Source organism: Vipera berus (assembly GCF_964194415.1).
Source record: "Vipera berus genome assembly, chromosome: 17".
In the NCBI taxonomy this organism is placed as follows: domain Eukaryota; kingdom Metazoa; phylum Chordata; class Lepidosauria; order Squamata; family Viperidae; genus Vipera; species Vipera berus.
This window is the reverse complement of record NC_138220.1, coordinates 3,683,446-3,700,867: the sequence shown is the minus strand read 5'-3', so window position 1 is coordinate 3,700,867 and position 17,422 is coordinate 3,683,446. Positions and strand designations below refer to the sequence as shown.

Genomic DNA, 17,422 nt, shown 5'->3' with positions numbered 1-17,422 from the left:
CGCCCGAATCCTGATCCCACCCCGGCTAATCAGACATGAAATGAATTATTGTTAAGCTGTGATTAAACACGACTATTAACATTTCCCCGTGTTTGGGATAATCTACCAAGTCTGCAGTAATAACAGAATTCTTTTGGTCTCCTCCTCCTCCTCCTCCTCCTCCTCCTCCTCCTCCTCCTCCTCCTCCTCTTCTTCTTCTTCTTCTTCTTATTATTATTATTATTATTATTATTATTATTATTTATTATTATTATTATTATTATTATTCAATTGACTGTAGCCACTTAGTTAAATTGATGGTTTTTAAACGAGTACTTACTGCAGTAAAGACTTGCAGGGTTACTTAACTTGAACATTGTTTTCTTTACTTTTTTCTTTTGGCACTTTTGTCTTATCTGTGCAGTTGTTGTTGTTGTTTTATACCCAGGTCTCTGAAATAGAAAACAATTTAGATCTGTTAGGAGAGAATTAAAAATGAGAATTAGAAATGCTGAGGGATGCACCTTAATTCTAAAACGAGAGAGGTGGAACAGTTTGCACTAGAAGATGTTGATAAAATTTCCTTTTCATGACTTTCATGACCCAGGGGGGTCTTCAAACGTGGCCCTTTCATAAGACTGGTGGACTTCCGCTCTCAGAATTCCTCAGCCAGCCATGCTGGCTGAGGAATTCTGGGAATCAAAATCCTCAAAAGGCCAAGTTTGAAGACCCCTGCCCTAAAGCTTAACTTAAGTTTGTCTTGACCTTGTCGGTTTGTGGTTCAGCTTCCCTTAGCCAGGGGTTGGTTTACAGCTCTGGCAACCTTTGGGAGAAATCAGGATTGAGGGGGGGAGAAGGGGGGGGGTCAGGTGTAATAATAATAATAATAACAACAACAACAACAACAACAACAGAAAGCCAGTTTAGTCTATTGCAGGGGGTCTGCAGCCTTTGACAACTTTATAAAGTTCAGGTCGGCAGAGCCCTCCTGGTCCTAGTAGGTTTAAGGCGCACCAGACTCGAAAGCCAGCTGGGCGACTTTGGAAAGCCTCACCCTCTCTCCCAGCCCGACCAACCCCGCAGGGTTGTTGTCGTTGTTGTGGTGGTGAGGAAGAGGAGGAGGAAGGGGCGCAAATGCATCCTCTTCCTCTCCTCCCCCCCCCGCCACTTCCACCACTTTTTTTTGCCTCGCCTGGCCCTTGCAACCTTTGCAATGCCCTCTCTTTCCCCCTCCTCCCCCCCCGACTCCCCCCCACCCACCCCCCAAAAAAGCCAGGGCATTCCTGACCTCGTTTGCAGCCCCCACCCCGCCCCACCCCGCGCGCGGTCCCTGCAAGCCGCGTCCCAGCCAGCGCGGAGTCGGCGCCTTCCCCCGTCGCGATCCAGGCCGCCTTTTGCAGCGCGCCCAGCGGCTCCCCGGTCACATGTTAAGCCGCAGCTCCCTCCCTCCCTCCCTCCCTCCTCCCCTTTGTAGTGTCAGAGGCTCCCCGGTGGCGATCCCGATCCCCCGGGCCGGCCTTGCCCCGCCAGGACCCCCCCCCTCCCCCGACACACACCCCCACGGTGCCCACCTGTGTGCCTCGCCGGCCGGACTCCCTCTCGCCCCCTTGGCCAGCTTCGCAGGTGGGGAATCTCTTGCCCTCTCTCTCCCCCGCCCCCCGCCCCGCGCTCTCTCTTTTGCAAAGGGATCTTTTTTTGGGGGAGGGGGCTGCACGCACCAGCCCTGTTGCAAAACCCGACGGGGACGAGAAGCTCCCCCCCCCTTTTTTTTGCAGGATTGCAAGCTTGGATTGGGAACAAGGCTGCTTTTTTTTTCCTCCCTCCCTCCCTCCTCCCAATACCCCCCTCCTCCCAATACCCCTTCTCTACCCCCGCCACTTTTCCATCAAACCCCCCCACACACACACACACAGCCCAGAGGTGTCTTGGAGGGGCTAAGGATGGCCCCGACCGGATGGCGATGATATGGGCAAAAGTGTGTCGGGGGAGACTTTTCTTTTTGCAGGATCCTCCCAGAAACGAAAAGGGAGAATTATCTCTCTCTTTTTTTTTCTTTCCTGGTTTGTTTTTGTTTGTGTGTGTGTGTGTTTTTTTTTTTTAAAAAAAAGAGAGAGGAAAATGCCAGAAAAAACAAAGGTGTAGGTGTGTGTGTGTGTTTTCTCTTTTCTGCAGGCAGTCAGATTGGAAAGCTAGTTTCCCCCCCCCCACCGCCCCTGGTTTTTATTTATTTATTTTTCTTTAAAAAAAACAAAAAACGTTTCTTTGTTGTTGTTGTTGTTTTCCACTTTTCCCCCCCCCACTCGGCTGCCAAAATGCTCTCTTCTTCCCCAAGGTTTTTCCCAAATGGGCAAACTTCCTCTCCTCTCCCCCACCCTCCAATCATTTTCCGTTTAACCTGGAACTAGATGGTGCATTTTTGAGCTTTGGTGTTATTTTCCCTGGAATCAGCAGCTTGGCTTCTTACGGTAACAGCAGCCCCGGTCAGAAGGAGACACCCTGATGTATCTTTTTCTTTTTCTTTTTAAACCTTTTAAAAATAATTTCAGGGCTAAACCTGGAAAAATAGTGCACGGAGGAGCGGGGAAAGTATATTAACGTATTTTTCTGCAGCTCTTGAGCTTCAGATTCCCTTTTTATTTTTTTGTAAGATTGAAAAGACCCCACTCATCTGCAGGCCCCACTGACTTGCCATTTATTTTATTTTTTTAAACACAGAAGAGGTTCATTAAAGGCCTTCGGCAGTACGGCAAGAACTTTTTCAGGATCCGAAAAGAATTGCTCCCCAATAAGGAGACGGTGAGTATCTCCGGACTTTACGTAACTTGGCGCTCTCTCTCTCTCTCTCTTTCTCTCTCTCTCTCTCTCTCTCTCTCTCTCACACACACACACACACACACACACACACACACACACCCCTCTTCCTAAAATGCCTTTCTGCATTCCTCTCAATTGCTGTGACGGAGGAGCCTTTTAACCCTCAATGGGCCTCGGGACTAATTTTTGGAATTGTGTCTGCTTGCGTAACGCCATCCGGAGTTTTCAGACCTGTTGGGTTGTCGGGAAGTCTTCTTTCCCTCCCCAAACTTCTGGGATCGATCCAGGCTTCTTTCCCCTGGGTCGGAAGTGGAAATGGAGTCACAATCAAGTGTTTTGCAAACCCAGAGGAGGAGGGAGGGGTGGCTTCAAGGGCAGCAATATTGAAAGCTATTTTCGTTGCACCTCCGGAAAGGGAGGACCCGGGTTGGGCAGAGGTTTCCTCCCCTAAATATTAAGCATTAACCTTGTGAACTCTGAAGCTTCCTCCTCCGTTACTTATTTAAGATGGGCAGGGATTAAGATTCATATGTTACTTATATGTAAAGGACGTAGGTCTACACGTATGTTGTATACAGTATGTTTAAATGTCTGTTACGTTTGGGTACACTTTAAGCAACTAAATTTCATTTTTAATGTGTGCCATTGTGCCCACAGTAAAAAATGACAATAAAGGTTTGTCTTGTCTGTCTGTCTATCTATCTATCTATCTATCTATCTATCTATCTATCTATCTATCATCTGCCTCCCTATGCCTCTGTCTGTCTGTATCTATCTATCTAAAGTATATCGTCTGTCCATCAATCCATATCATATCTATCATCCGCCTCCCCATGCCTATGCCTGTCTGTCTATATCTATCTATGATATGTCTATCATCTGTCTAGATGTCTCTATCTACAGTATATCATCTGTCTATGTCTGTCTGTCCATCCATCCATCGATATCATCTACCTTTCTATCCATCCATCCATCCATCCATATCTATCTATCTATCTATCTATCTATCTATCTATCTATCTATCTATCTATCTATCTATCTATCTATCTATCTATCTATCCATCCATCTATCCATCTATCTATCCATCTATCTATCCATCTATCTATCCGTATCTGTCTGTCTTTATCTACCTACCTACCTGCCTACCTACCTGCCTATCTAAATCAGACCACAGTTCTTTCATTCTCTTTGATTTGGGGACTGGCAAGGCATGGCTTCAGGATCGGTTCTCCTTTGACTCGTCCAAAGCCCCCCACCCCAATGATTTGGATGTAATTTTGGAGGGGGTGCCTGTTTGTGCTGCTGAGGAAGAGAGCCAGGAGATTCCTGGGTGTTTGGAGTTCGCCCAGGTCCACTGGTGGACCGCCTGTTGTTAGCCTCTGGAGTCTTGTGGTGACACGTTCAGTGTTACGTTAAAACGGCCTTTCTTTAAACACAGGTTTTTCTCCCCCCCACCCCCACCCCGCCTTTTGTGGCAGCGCAGACACTTATTGCCAAGGTTTTGGGTGACTTCTCAAACAGGGCTTGGTGACTGGCCTCTTGCGCAGGTCGACCTGTTGTCGGTTAGTTGGCACGAATGGAGGCTGGAAGTCCTTGTGATTGTGACTCATGCTTTTTCATTTAATTGAATAACTCTTGGACCTGGAGGTTTTTTCCCTCCCCGATACAAAGGGATCTGTTGAAGCCCCCTGTGTTGTGACCCAAGCGGTCACGGAGCAGAATTAATTGCTGCTTTGACATACGGAGGGGGGCTCTCTCCCCTCCCCCCCCATCTCGTTCCCCCCCCCTCCATTGGGACGAAAGACCTCCTCTAAAGTTGTTCCTTTTTGTTGGCGGTGGGTGTTGTGTCATCGCTGGTCTGACCCACAAATGGTGATAAAGGGCGAGCTTGGGGAGAGGATAAGAACAAGAACGCTTTGCAATTTAATGACCTTTCTCTTTGGACGGAAGGAAGAAAAAGAAACACACACACAGCTTTGGAGAAGTGACCCTTACACACACACACACACACACACACACACACACACACAGGAAAGCAAAGCAGCGGGCACGCTTACTAAAACAAACAGCAGCCCCGGAAGCTGGTTTATTCATTTATTTATTTTTCCCCTGCAGCCTTTCCAAGTATATTTTGAGCAGATCTTTGGGGAAGTTTGCATGAAATGAGCAGAGTATTTTCAAATTATTTTGACAGTTTTTCCATCTGGCCTGGGAAGCAGCTGTCCACCGCCAGGCCCCCCCTTTTTTCCTCCTCCTCCTCCTCCTCCTCGCCAAAGCTGCAGGGGGCTTCAGCATACAGGCCGATACAAAGACATACATACATGTCTCTATTGCAATGGCCAGTTGCATTCTGGGGGAAAATATCGTCCTGGCCAAGCTGAGAATTCTGGGATTTTAAAGCCATTCCTTCTTCCAACCGGGATGAGCTTGGTAAAATGCAAACTTCGTGTTCTGTTTTCAGTAGCCTGCCTTTAAAAAAAAAAAAAAAGCTTGAGGCCTGAACTTGGTGAGATGCTACAGATCTATCTGATAGATGCTCTGTTCTGGTGAGTTAAGCCCTGATTTTTCCCTGGATAATTTAATCTCTGCTTCCTGCTTTCTCAAGTTGATTCAAGACCAACAGGCGGGCAAGAAAGGTGAGCGAGCCTCTGTTGTTTCAAGGTTTTTAAAAACCCACCATTTGAGGATTTTATGGCTAGGAGATAACTTTGACCAACTCCCATCACTGGAGGTTTTAAGGGATAGAGAGGTCCACCGTTTGACCAGGGTGGAATGAGACGCCTGGCTTGAGCAGTGGGTGGGACTAGAGGACCTTCGTGGTCCCTTCCAGCCCTGTGATTCTGGGCTCTAGATTAGTGGACCGGGAGAAACTGCTCCTTCCATCCTGGTTAAATGCTTGTCCTGTCTATCGCTTACCACTTGTTTTTCCTCTGCTTGATATTGAGAGGATGAAGAGCAGGGGGTCTTCAAACCCGGCCCTTTGATGACTTGTGGACTTCAACTCCCAGCATTCCTCAGCCAGGGAGAGACAGGCCATGGGGCTTGAAATATCTCAGGTGACAAGGCTTGCCCCCCCATCCTAGCTAGCATTGTGCAAATCCCATTTTTCCCCCCTTGATTTTACCCAGGGAAGATGGCAAACAGAGGACGGAAAACGTTCTGGAAAGATGCATGGGGTGCAATCTATCAATTGCACTCTTTATCAGGTTCCCCCCCTCCCAAGATTCTGGTCTAGGGTTCCAGCCCGGGTCTAAGCCAGGACATAGAATCCTAGGGTGAAGAAGGGACCTCAGAGGTCTTCTAGTCCAACCCTCGGCTCCTTCCATCCTGGTTAAATGCTTGTCCTGTCTATCGCTTAAAACCTCCAGGGAGGGTGGAGTTAAAATCTCTTCGATTTCCTCCTTAGATTTGGTATTCCCGGCCCCTGCAGTTGTGGGGGGGGCACTTGCCCTTTGCCCCTGTTTCACCCCTTCCCCAGCTTCGCCATGTCTTCCCTGGCCCCTATTCCAGGGAGAACCAGGGCTTGTGCGACGGGGGGGGGGGGGGGGAGAAACCATGGGTGATGAAAGGAGGAGCTGGAAAGACGTGGCCTATTGTGATGGTTGTATTTGGGGCGTAGGGTGGCTGGCCTGGTCTGATGGGTTTGGGGTTGGATTTAGTTTTAACACACTTTTATTATTGTATTATATTGGGCATAAGTATTTAATTCTTTTTAACTCTTTTTTAACTTTTGTATTTACATTTTGATATTTATTGCCCTGTACACCGCCCTGAGTCCTTCGGGAGAAGGGCGGTATAAAAATTTAATAAATAATAATAAATAATAATAAATAATAATAATAATAATAATAATAATAATAATAATAATAATAATAATACCCAGGGTGGGGGGGCAAAGTCGGCTGTGCATTAGAGGTTTTGCAGACCTTTCCTTGCAGCCTTCATCCCCCCCCCCTTTTCCCCATAAATAGCCGGCCTCTCAGCTGACGAGTATATAATCTGGCCTTACATAATCCACCCCTTCGCTCGCTCCTGTCCGAAAGAACAGCTCTCCCCTGCCTGCCTGCCTGCCTGCCACGGCCGCTTCACGTGGCCTGCAGCGGGTCCCACGATCCCCTGCTCCAGCCTAACCGAGGGGGAGGGCTGCATTGGCCGGCCAGCTGGAGTTAAGAGACGACAAACCCCCCCCCACTTCCTCCTTGCCCCAGAATTTCTTCCGGAGGGTGGCTGCAAGAAGTCCCTAACCCTTGGGGTTTGTTTGTTTTTTCTCTGCGTGGAGCCAAGGTTGTGGCTGAGGTTTCTCGCCCTCTTATTTACCCAGTTCCTGGGCTCGCACAGAGTTCCCAACAACCCCCCCCCCCCCACACACACACATGCTGCGCAAGCATCTCTTTTTACTGTAGCTGCGGAGGAAAGACTGTGCTCGCTCTCTCTCTTTCTCTCTCCCCCTCCCTCCCTCCCACCCTCTCCCTCCTTTCCTCTGCTTCCTCCCTCCCTCCCTCTCTCTTTCTGTCTTCTTCTCCCCCCCCCCCCGCCGCTCCTCCAGCCTTTCGCAACTTGCGTGCTCTTGCTCAGCCTCCCAGTTCCTGATGCACCCGAAATTTTCCATTAGGCTGGGAAACGTCTGCCAAAATAAACAAGCCAAGCCGGCTTGCTTTTCTTCTCTCCAGTTGCAGCCCGCCCCGTTCCTGCCAGCCAGCGCTCTTCCCCCCCCCCCCCCCCCGTGGATATTACAGTCCCCCGGGGCGGGGGCGGGTGGGGGTTGGCTCTGCAGGCTATTCAGACTTTCTCCCCTTGATGCCATGGCCTCTTTTTTTTTTTTAAACTTCCTCTTCCAATTTTGGGCCTGGCAGAAAGTTCCCAAGCGGTGCCCACTCCTCCTTGTCTGTTGCCAAAAGGCAAGGAGGGCAGAGCATATTGGCCGGGGCCTGGATATTTTGGGGTAGGTGGGAATTGGCATTCTAGGAGAGCCGAAGTGGGTACTGCCAGCTTGCGTGTCTTCGTCCTATTTTAAACTCCTCAAGATTCTCTCTCTCTCTCTGTCTGTCTGTCTCTTTCTTTCTTTCTTTCTCTCCCTCTCTCTTTCTCTCTTTTTTTCCCTCCCTCCCTCTCTTTCTCTTTGTCTCTCTTTCTCTCCCTCTCTCTTTCTTTCTTTCTTTCCCTCCCTCCCTCCCTCCCTCCCTCTCTCTCTCTCTCTCTCTCTCTCTCTTCTTTCTTTGTCTCTCTCTCTCTCTCTTTCTTTCTTTCTGTTGGTCTAAATGGCACACAGTCCGTGACTTACGACCCAAAATTTCTGCCGCTAAGCGAGACACTTGTCAACTGAATCACTGCACTTGTTAAGTTGGTAACCCGCCCGCTAAGTGGATCTGGCTCCTCCATTGACTTTGCTCGCCCGAAGGTCGCCAAAGACGATCCTTTTACCCTGGGACGCTGCCACCGTCACAAATCTGAGTCAGTTGCCAAGCCTCTGGATTTTGATCCCAGGAACGTGGGGATGCTGCAAGGGTCAGAAATGTGAAAAGGAGCCATAAGTCGCTTTTTCCAGTGACGTTTTAACTTCGGACAGTCGCTAAACGAACGGTTGTAAGTCAAGGACTTCCCGTAACACCAACAGGACTCAGCCGGCGTGTTATCAATCAGTTCAAGCAGGAGACCTTATACCCTTTCGGGCAAAGGTGGTCAGCACGGAGGACCCTGACCCATTTGGGGAGGAGAATGGTAGCCTATCCTGGCTGGTCTTGGTTTAAGTCTGGTGGCCTGAAACCTGAGGTGGGGCTTGCCCCACTAGCCAGCGGCACAAGGACATTCCCACTTGACGTTTTGCAGAACCAGTGGGACCTCTTGCCTTCGGGACAATTGTGCTCCATCACTGGAGGTTTTTAAGAAGAGACTGGACAGCCCCTTGTCCAGAATAACGTCGAGTCCCCTGCTTGAGGACGCGGCTGGACTAGGAAGACCTCCACGGTCCCTTCCAGCCTCTCTTCTTCTGTCTTCAAAATCTCATGGGTGGACGGACGGACCAAGTCGGCGATGGCCGTACCACTTTGGGCTTCAGCGGGGGTGGGGGTGGAGGGTGGTCCAGATTCAGCCAATAACTCCGGAGCTCTCTCGACCTCTCAGCTCTTCAGCCTCTTCTCTGAAAATCCTGCCCGTCCGGAAACACGTGGACTTGTACAGTATGTCCCCGATCTGGCCCCTCTTCCGTTGTGTAATGTGGCCTGCAAATAGGAAATTCAGCGTTTGGCAGGCAGGAAACAAGAGTCCTTCGTTTGCAGTAAAGATCTGCCTTTCGGTCGACTTGTGGTTCCCTCTGCCGTCCCCCTGTCAATCTGAGAACTCGGATTGCTTAGAGAGGACTACGTTTCCCAGGGCTCTTTGCGGCAGTTAGTCTTGAAGAGGAGCAGATTCTCTGGCTTAGCCAACATTTTAGATAGACAGACAGATAGGCAGATAGAGATAGATGATAGATAGATAGATAGATAGATAGATAGATAGATAGATAGATAGATAGATAGATAGATAGATAGATAGATAGATAGATAGACAGACAGACAGGCAGATAGACAGGCAGATAGACAGGCAGATAGACAGGCAGATAGATGATAGATAGATAGATAGATAGATAGATAGATAGATAGATAGATAGATAGATAGATAGAGATAGATAGATAGATAGATAGATAGATAGATAGATAGATAGATAGATAGATAGATAGATAGATAGATAGATAGATGGATAGATGGATGGATATAGGATAGAGATAGATAGATAGATAGATAGATAGATATAGATAGATATAGATAGATAGATAGATAGATAGATAGATAGATAGATAGATAGATAGATAGATAGATAGATAGATAGATAGATGGATATAGGATAGAGATAGATAGATAGATAGATAGATAGATAGATAGATAGATATAGATAGATAGATATAGATAGATATAGATAGATAGATAGATAGATAGATAGATAGATAGATAGATAGATAGATAGATAGATAGATAGATAAATGGATATAGGATAGAGATAGATAGATAGATAGATAGATAGATAGATAGACAGAGATAGATAGGCAGGCAGGCAGGCAGAGATAGAGAGATAGATAGAGAGATAGATAGAGAGATAGAGAGATAGGCAGACAGAGATAGATAGATAGATAGATAGATAGATAGATAGATAGATAGATAGATAGATAGATGATAGATAGATAGATAGATAGATAGATAGATAGATAGATAGGCAGAGATAGAGAGATAGAAGCCCCCTTCCCCTTGCCATAATGCCGATTCCCCAAGCTACAAAACCAGGATCCGGCTTTCCTGCGCCATCACCCTCCTTCCCCGTAAGCCGCGAAAGAGCCCAGGTATTTGCGCTGCTGGCTCTGCTTTCTAGTTAACTGGGGAGGGTTGAAACCTCTTCAGCATTTGCTTTCCTTTTGCAGCGTTTCTTGTGTGTTGGAAGTAAAATGTGATTGCCATCGCAAGGGAGCCCTTAAGAGATTGCCTCTGATCCTGACTCCCAGCCAGCCAGCTACTGCTAGCGCAAATTTAGGGGTGGGGGTGGGGAGAGAGATATACTGCAGTAGAAAGGGAAGGGGTGTCTGGCTTTCTCCCTGCATTGTGTTATTTTCTTTCCGGCCTTAGGCAAGGACTGTGTCGCCCCCAGCCAGCCCCCAGCCAGCGTGTCCCCTTCCTCGCCCCCGCCGGTAGTGCTGGAAGTAGCTTGCCAGCGCAATTGTTGTCCTTCCTGGTCTTGCTTTAGAGGGATGGTTCCAGATCCTATTCCTTCCTTCCCTCCCATATTTTTTTTTTTTTTACATCTTCTGGTTAATGGAAAATTCCCCGTTTTCCTTCTCCTCTTTTTCTCTTTCTCCTTCTTCTCCTTCCCCTTCTCCTCTTCTTCTTCTCCTGCTCCTTCGTCTCCTTCCCTTCTCCTCTCCTCTTTCTCCTTCTTCTTCTTCCCCTTCTTCTCCTCCTCCTCCTCCCTTCCCCCTCCCTCCTCTTCCTCCGCCATTCTTCTCCTTCTTCCCCTTCCCCCTCTCCCTTCTCCTCCCCCTCCTCCATTACAGGCCAAGTTAACCTTTCCTTTTTGATGCAAGCTTTTTTTTTCCACGCCCCAAGCCAAAGAGCAGGATATTTTTATACACTCTCACTCATTGGCAACGACTTTTATTTTTAATGTCCCAGGCCAACAAAACAAACTTGCTGGCTAAATTATTGTCAGCGAGGCCTTGCAAGCCTTCTGTTGGGGAAACCTCCTTCTTTCTGGCTTTTATTTGGGGTGGGGGGTGGGGGAAGAGTGATTCTTCCCTTACTCTTCCTCAAGCACCAAGGAAATCGGGAGATCCAGGCGGTTCAAAGGGGTATAAAGATTTGTTGCAGGCTTGAGCTCTCCCGCGAGAATCTGAAGTGTACCCACGGCCAAGGGGAATTAGCGGGAGATAAGAGTAGAAGGAATTGAAAGTGGGCTGGAGTTAGGTCCCTTGTGGGCACGCAGGGACTCGTGACTGATGACGCCTTTGACGCCTCCCTCCCTCGGGCTCAGCCTGGTCATCCCCTACATTCCTTGCCCATCCCAACTTGTCCACCGGCCCAAGGCATTTGGGGGAAGACGCTTAGCTTTTCTCAAGAGCCATGCCGGATGCCTTTGCCATAGAGGTGACACCAAGGCCCCCCTACGCCCGGTCTCCTCTTCATTTCCAGCATATAACAGTGACTGTCCTTGAAAAGCGCCCTCAGTGGCTTCACAGGGGGACCAGGCTTTGTTTGCAATTGCTCCTTTCTACGGCTGGCCTTCCCCATCTCCAAGATCAGAAATACCCACCAATAAAAACCACTCGGTGTGTATTCCTTAGCTTCTCTTGCAGGGCCCCGTCCTGATCAAGGACATCATAAGTTTGTGGGCTTCATTAACCGGCCAGCAAGGAAGGATTTGGGAAGACCCAAGCTAGCAGCGTTTGCTCCGGACGTGTTGTGATTAAGGACTTTATTGATCTGGCAGTCCAAAGGGTTGCTATTATCCCGCGGGCCATTTGATGTGTCAGATATTTCCTGCCCGGCTTCAGAAGCGAATTTTTGGCTTGCAAAGCTTTTCAAGTTTATTTTTTTATTTTTTTTATTTTTTTTTTAAAAAAAAACCAAGGCGAAAGAAACAACACCACCGGGATCAAAAGAAGGACCCCCGTGTTCCCGCTCTCATCTGCCTCTTTGGATTTATGCGCTGTTTAGAGAGGATTTGGAGGAGAAATCTGATCCGGTTCCCCTTTCATCTGCAAAGCTTTTAACTAGAGCGTGCAGGCTAAAATTCTTCAGAGCGGGAATGGGGAGAAGCAAGTTGTGCTTACAGCTCTCTTTGCCGTGGTAATTGCCGAACTGAAAGGCTCCCTCGGAAATCTGGAAAGGTTCAGTTATTCTAGGCAAAACTTCTCTAAACGGAAAGAGAGGCCGGCAACTCTGTGTGTGTCGGTCCAGCCTCCCCACCAGAAGCTCAAGATGGCACGTAGAGAGCCATTTCCTACGTCCATGTCACCACCTCAGCGATAGCCAGCGGATGACATAACCAACTACAGTATAAACATCTGGGGAAAGGGGCAGAATTGCACAATGGGCGAAAGGGGGAAAAAAATTATTGTGCGTTGTGCTTTTAGAGGATTGCTGGGTCCTGAAGATTGCATTTTTACCAGCTTTCCCCATGCAAAAAAGTAAGACTTAGTCCTCCCTCCTTCATTTCTCTGTTCCAAACAACCCTCTTTATTTTGAAGTTTCTGGAATGTCTGTGTGAGTGTGTGTTGAAAAATGTCCAAGCTTAATTGTGCTGCTGGGGGGATATGTGGCTTCTGAGGGATGCATGGTGCTCTCGGAGCTGGGTGGTTTCCTTGCAGACGTTTCATGACCCAACTAGGTAACATCATCAGTGCTAGAAGGGAGTGGGGTTTGTGGAGTGAGGGAGGAGGAGAAGGAGGAAGAGGATTATGGGGTCATTGGTGCTCTCTGAGCTGGGTGGTTTCCTTGCAGACGTTTCATGACCCAACTAGGTAACATCATCAGTGCTAGAAGGGAGTGGGGTTTGTGGAGTGAGGGAGGAGGAGAAGGAGGAAGAGGATTATGGGGTCATTGGTGCTCTCTGAGCTTGGTGGCTTTCTTGCAGACGTTTCATGACCCAACTAGGTAACATCATCAGTGCTAGAAGGGAGTGGGGTTTGTGGAGTGAGGGAGGAGGAGAAGGAGGAAGAGGATTATGGGGTCATTGGTGCTCTCTGAGCTTGGTGGCTTTCTTGCAGACGTTTCATGACCCAACTAGGTAACATCATCAGTGCCAGTAGGGAGTAGAGTTTGATCTCAATTTATAGGAGATGTTGCTTCTTTTTGATGTCTGCTGTTTAAAAATCGTTTATGGTGCTGAGAATCTAGGAGTCTTCTCAAGCTGCACATTGGGGTGCAGTTCTCTTATCCTTGTTATTTATTACTATTTTATTTCCTCTTATCCCAAGAGATTGGTCAAAAGACAAGGTAACTGCTTTTTTTGATAGCAGGAAGTCATTTTAAAATAGAGGTGTGCAGAAGATCCCTAAAAGTATTCCCTTAGCATGAGTGAGGTTTTTTTTATTTATTTTTGTTTTTTTAGCAGATTATTTTCCTAAGTCATCTTGCTTTGGTACAAAGGCATGTTTTTGGCACAACTCTCAGAAGCAAACAGACACGAAGCATCGGAGTCAAGAGACTAAACACACTGTAGTTCTTGGAGCTGAAATCCATCCATTTTTGCTGAAGGGGCATAAACCTTTAGCATTAGCAACATTAAATATTTTTTTACAGGTGGTGCAAGGTTGAGCTTTGTCCCGTTAATAATGATCTGCAGCGTCACCCTCTTGATGGCTGACTCTTTGTTCCTAGCTGGAGGTGCCCGTGGCATGCTGGCTACACAGACAAATGATTTTGGTTGTGGGCAGCCACAGACTTGTCTTCAGACAACCGCTCTCTGTGTGTGTGTGTGTGTGTGTGTGTGTGTGTGTTAACGCCCTTCAGTTAGGTGGCAGAGCTTCACGAGAAGTTGATTTGGTGTCATCTCTTTCAGCTCTCCTTGACCCATCCTTGACAGCTTTTCTCCCCCCCCCCCCCGCAAAAAAAAATTGGTCTTCCGTTGAGTGACCCAAATCTTGTGTCCCAATATCTGAGGGGCTGCCCCAAAGAAGAGGGAGTCAAGCTATTCTCCAGAGCACCAGAAGGCAGGACAAGAAGCAATGGATGGAAACCAACCAAGGAGAGAAGCGACCTAGAACTAAGGAGGAATTTCCTGACAGTGAGGACAATTAACCAGTGGAACCACCTGCCTCCAGAAGCTGCGAATGCTCCAACCCTGGAAGTTTTTAAGGAGAGACTGGACAGCCCTTTGTCTGAAATGGTATCGCTTGGATGAGAAGTGAAACGTCTTCAAAGAAGAACAAGAAAGTCCAGTTGCCTCGTGAAGAAGCATCTTTGGGATGAAATGGTGTAGGGTTTCCAGCTTTAGCCAACGGGGTTGGACTAGAAGACCTCCAAGGTCCTGTCCAACTGTGTTGTTCTCTTCTGTTCCTCTCACATCATCCTTGATGGAATGCATCCCCTGTTCCACACTTAGCAAAATGTGTGAAACCAGAAGACGGCGGGGCAGAAACCCGGTTGAGGAACAACATCTCTGAAGGCCCGGTGCCCTCCCATCTGTAGGCTGTCTTGGATCAGAAAAGGCCTTTTGAAGTTCAGCCTTGGAGAAGTCCTGGTTTACACCCAACCGCAAGGCTTCAAAGGAAGATAAGACGAGGCCGTCTCCAGATAAGGCCCAACGGGAACATTAGGAGTCCGACACCCGAGAAGGATGATGATTTGAGTTAAAAAGCTTGTTTTGTCTTCACAAATGTGTTAGGAAACGCTGTTTGGTTTCCGAGAGGAGCTAATTCTCCTTGCTCCTTATTTCCGGTGTCAAATAGAGAATAACCAGCAAGCCCAGCCTGATGGGCTTCCCTCCTTTGTTGCAACACAAAAATTTTCTTTTCCAGTTGACTGTCGTCTCATCTCTTCTCCTATTATGGCAAATTGTTATAAAATTGGAGTCGCTCTGCCCTTCCACCTCCTGCCTGCTCACGTGACCTCATCTATGGCTCTTCTCCGGAAAGGCTGGGATGGACGGTAGCTATGGCAACGGGACCACAATTTAGTTACCAGTATTAAGAAAAGAAAAGGAAAGAAAAGAAAATAAGCCGGAATATATATCTCATCTTCGCTTTTATTTACTTCGCCTCCCCCCACCTCCCTCGCGTCCCCCCTGCTGCGCCGTTGGACGTTATCCTGGGATTGAAATGCTCACCTTAAGGAGGCCAGCCCCCGTGCGCGTAGTAACCCGTTAGTATCTAAAAAGGGGATGCTGGATCTGCATTTAGAAAGCGCGTCTCGTCGTGTTGAAGAAGATCTTGGAAGCTACGTCAGGGATCGGTCCTGAACTAGACTTTGGGCTCTTCATTAGGAATATGGAGAGCCACCAGTCTAGCAGTCGTGGTCTTCAGCTGGGCCACCGGTAGCTTTTGAGTTTTCTTTTTAGAAGAGGAACATCATGCTTCTAGTCCCTGTGGGTGTGCAGTGGAAAAGGTTCTCTCTAGTAAAGATGGTGAGAGTTTTATCTCGGCGCACTTCGCAGTGTAACTTACGTTTGTAAGTTACAACAGAGAGAATCTGTCCTGGTGATGTGAGAACTAGCGCTCCTGCTCGCAGGATCTCCTAAAGACTTGCATCAAGGCTTGGTGAGGCTTTCCCGATAAGCAAGAGGAATAATCATAATAAAAAAAAACGCCACCGATTTGCAACTTGGAATAAGTGTTTATTATGACAAGTGTAATTTAGTTTTAATTAGCAAGGTGCCTGGCAGTTTGTTGCTTACTGCTCAGAAACAATTTGTCTCCCTCCCCTTTCATAATGAATCTCTCTCTCTTTTTTTTTTTAGTAACTTACAGCTTTGTTTTAATGCCGCCGAATTATAAAGACTCAAGATTAGCCAGGCTGGCCTCAGATGCCAACAGAAGCCTTAAATCCCGCTGAGACACAATTACAGGGGGACACCTCAGACCACAGAAGAGCTTAGGCTGCTTTTTACTCCTGTCTTGCCAAAAAAAAAATAGGACCCAAATTTTTCTTTTAAATTAATGGGATCCAATTCCCAAACCGATGACATTGGCACATGCTCCAAAGAGACAGGCGTGAAGGCAGTTATCCAAAATAAACCTCTCATTTTCCCCCAACTGTATTATGCTACTCGTGTTTCCCCCCCCCCCGCCCAAAATAAGACTGGGTTTGACATTAATTTTTTGCTCCAAAAGACGCACGGAGGCTTTCGGGGAAATACGGTACTAAATATCTCCATCCGGCTGACAATCTTTAAACTGGGGCTTATTTGGGGGGTGGGTTGGGGGGCTTATATTACGAGCGTCCTGGAAAAAAATCACGCTAGGGCTTTATTTTTCCGGTTGGGTCATATTTTGGGGGAAAACACAGTAGATCATTCCATTGCTCCAGGGGAAAAAAAAAGATTGAATGAAGCTTCCCCCCCCTTCTTTCTCTGGCAGCCATTAGCTGCCCTCCGTGAAAAAAAGGCGGGGGGAAAAAAAGCATTTTCTCTTTAACAGCCTTCCCCCCCCCTTCCCTTCCACCAAATGGATTTCCTTCCATCTTCTGCCATTCAATTATCACCTTGGGAAAGCCACACAGATATAACTGATGATCCTTTAAAACAGCCTGCCGTCTTTCCTTCACCACCCCCAGCCCTCCGTCCCCCGTCATTAAATGTAACACTGCTAGCCGGCATTATGCAGGGTGACCCTGATGAGCTGCCACTTCAATGCCTCCACCGAGATAATAAGATTGCACAAATCAGGAAGGGCAGAGAGAGAAGCTGGGGGGGGGAGAGAAACCATTTACTTAGGACGAGGCACTGCTGGAGGAAACCCCCTCGCTTTGCAAACCCGGGATTGGGGTTTGGGCAGCAGTGCCAAATCCGAACCACCACCACCCCTTGGCAATTTTTTTTAGCAAATTGGAAAGAGTCACGTTTTCCTGGGAAGTCATCCCACTTAGCCTAACGGGAGGAAGAGAAAGAAACAGGAGTTTTTTGCAAATGCGTTGCAGGGAGGCGAGTTAAAAGGCACCACCGCAGTGAGGTGGGGGAGCTCTGCAAATCATTTAAATACCTTTTTCAGAAGGTGACAGACACCTGAACTAATGAGAAGGGCTTGGCCTCTTGTCCAAGCCGTCCAGCTTGAATCCCCAGTCGCCAAAATCAAGGGGACTTCAGCCTCTGATGCCTGCCAGTATTTTTTTATTATTATTATTATTATTTTGCACGCAAGTCTCATCATCCTGAGCCGGCAAGATCTGAAGGCCCCTTACGAATCCATGATACAAAGTAGGCAGACTGAGATTGGGACAAACCTTGTTTATCTAGCATTGCCATAAGACAAGAAGCCTGGATGCTCCCCTCTTTTATCTTTTCAGGTTATCTTTGGTGCTTAAAAAATAAAATAAAATAAAAATCCCTGTTTGGTTTTGGCGTTAGTCGTTCTTTCTCTTCTCCCTCCCTGTCATACGGCTAGTCTTTTTCT

The 17,422-nt window shown here is 47.6% G+C and overlaps 1 protein-coding gene across 12 annotated transcripts in view; it reads left to right on the top strand.

Moving 5' to 3' along the window:
- RERE (arginine-glutamic acid dipeptide repeats) overlaps positions 1-17,422 on the top strand; it is a 146,334-nt gene that overhangs the window by 112,446 nt on the left and 16,466 nt on the right. For all 12 annotated transcript variants that reach the window (XM_081341064.1, XM_081341068.1, XM_081341069.1 and 9 more), the window contains one exon: positions 2,695-2,775. In XM_081341064.1, coding sequence (XP_081197190.1) covers positions 2,695-2,775 — 81 coding nt within the window. The remainder of the gene's footprint in view (positions 1-2,694; positions 2,776-17,422) is intronic.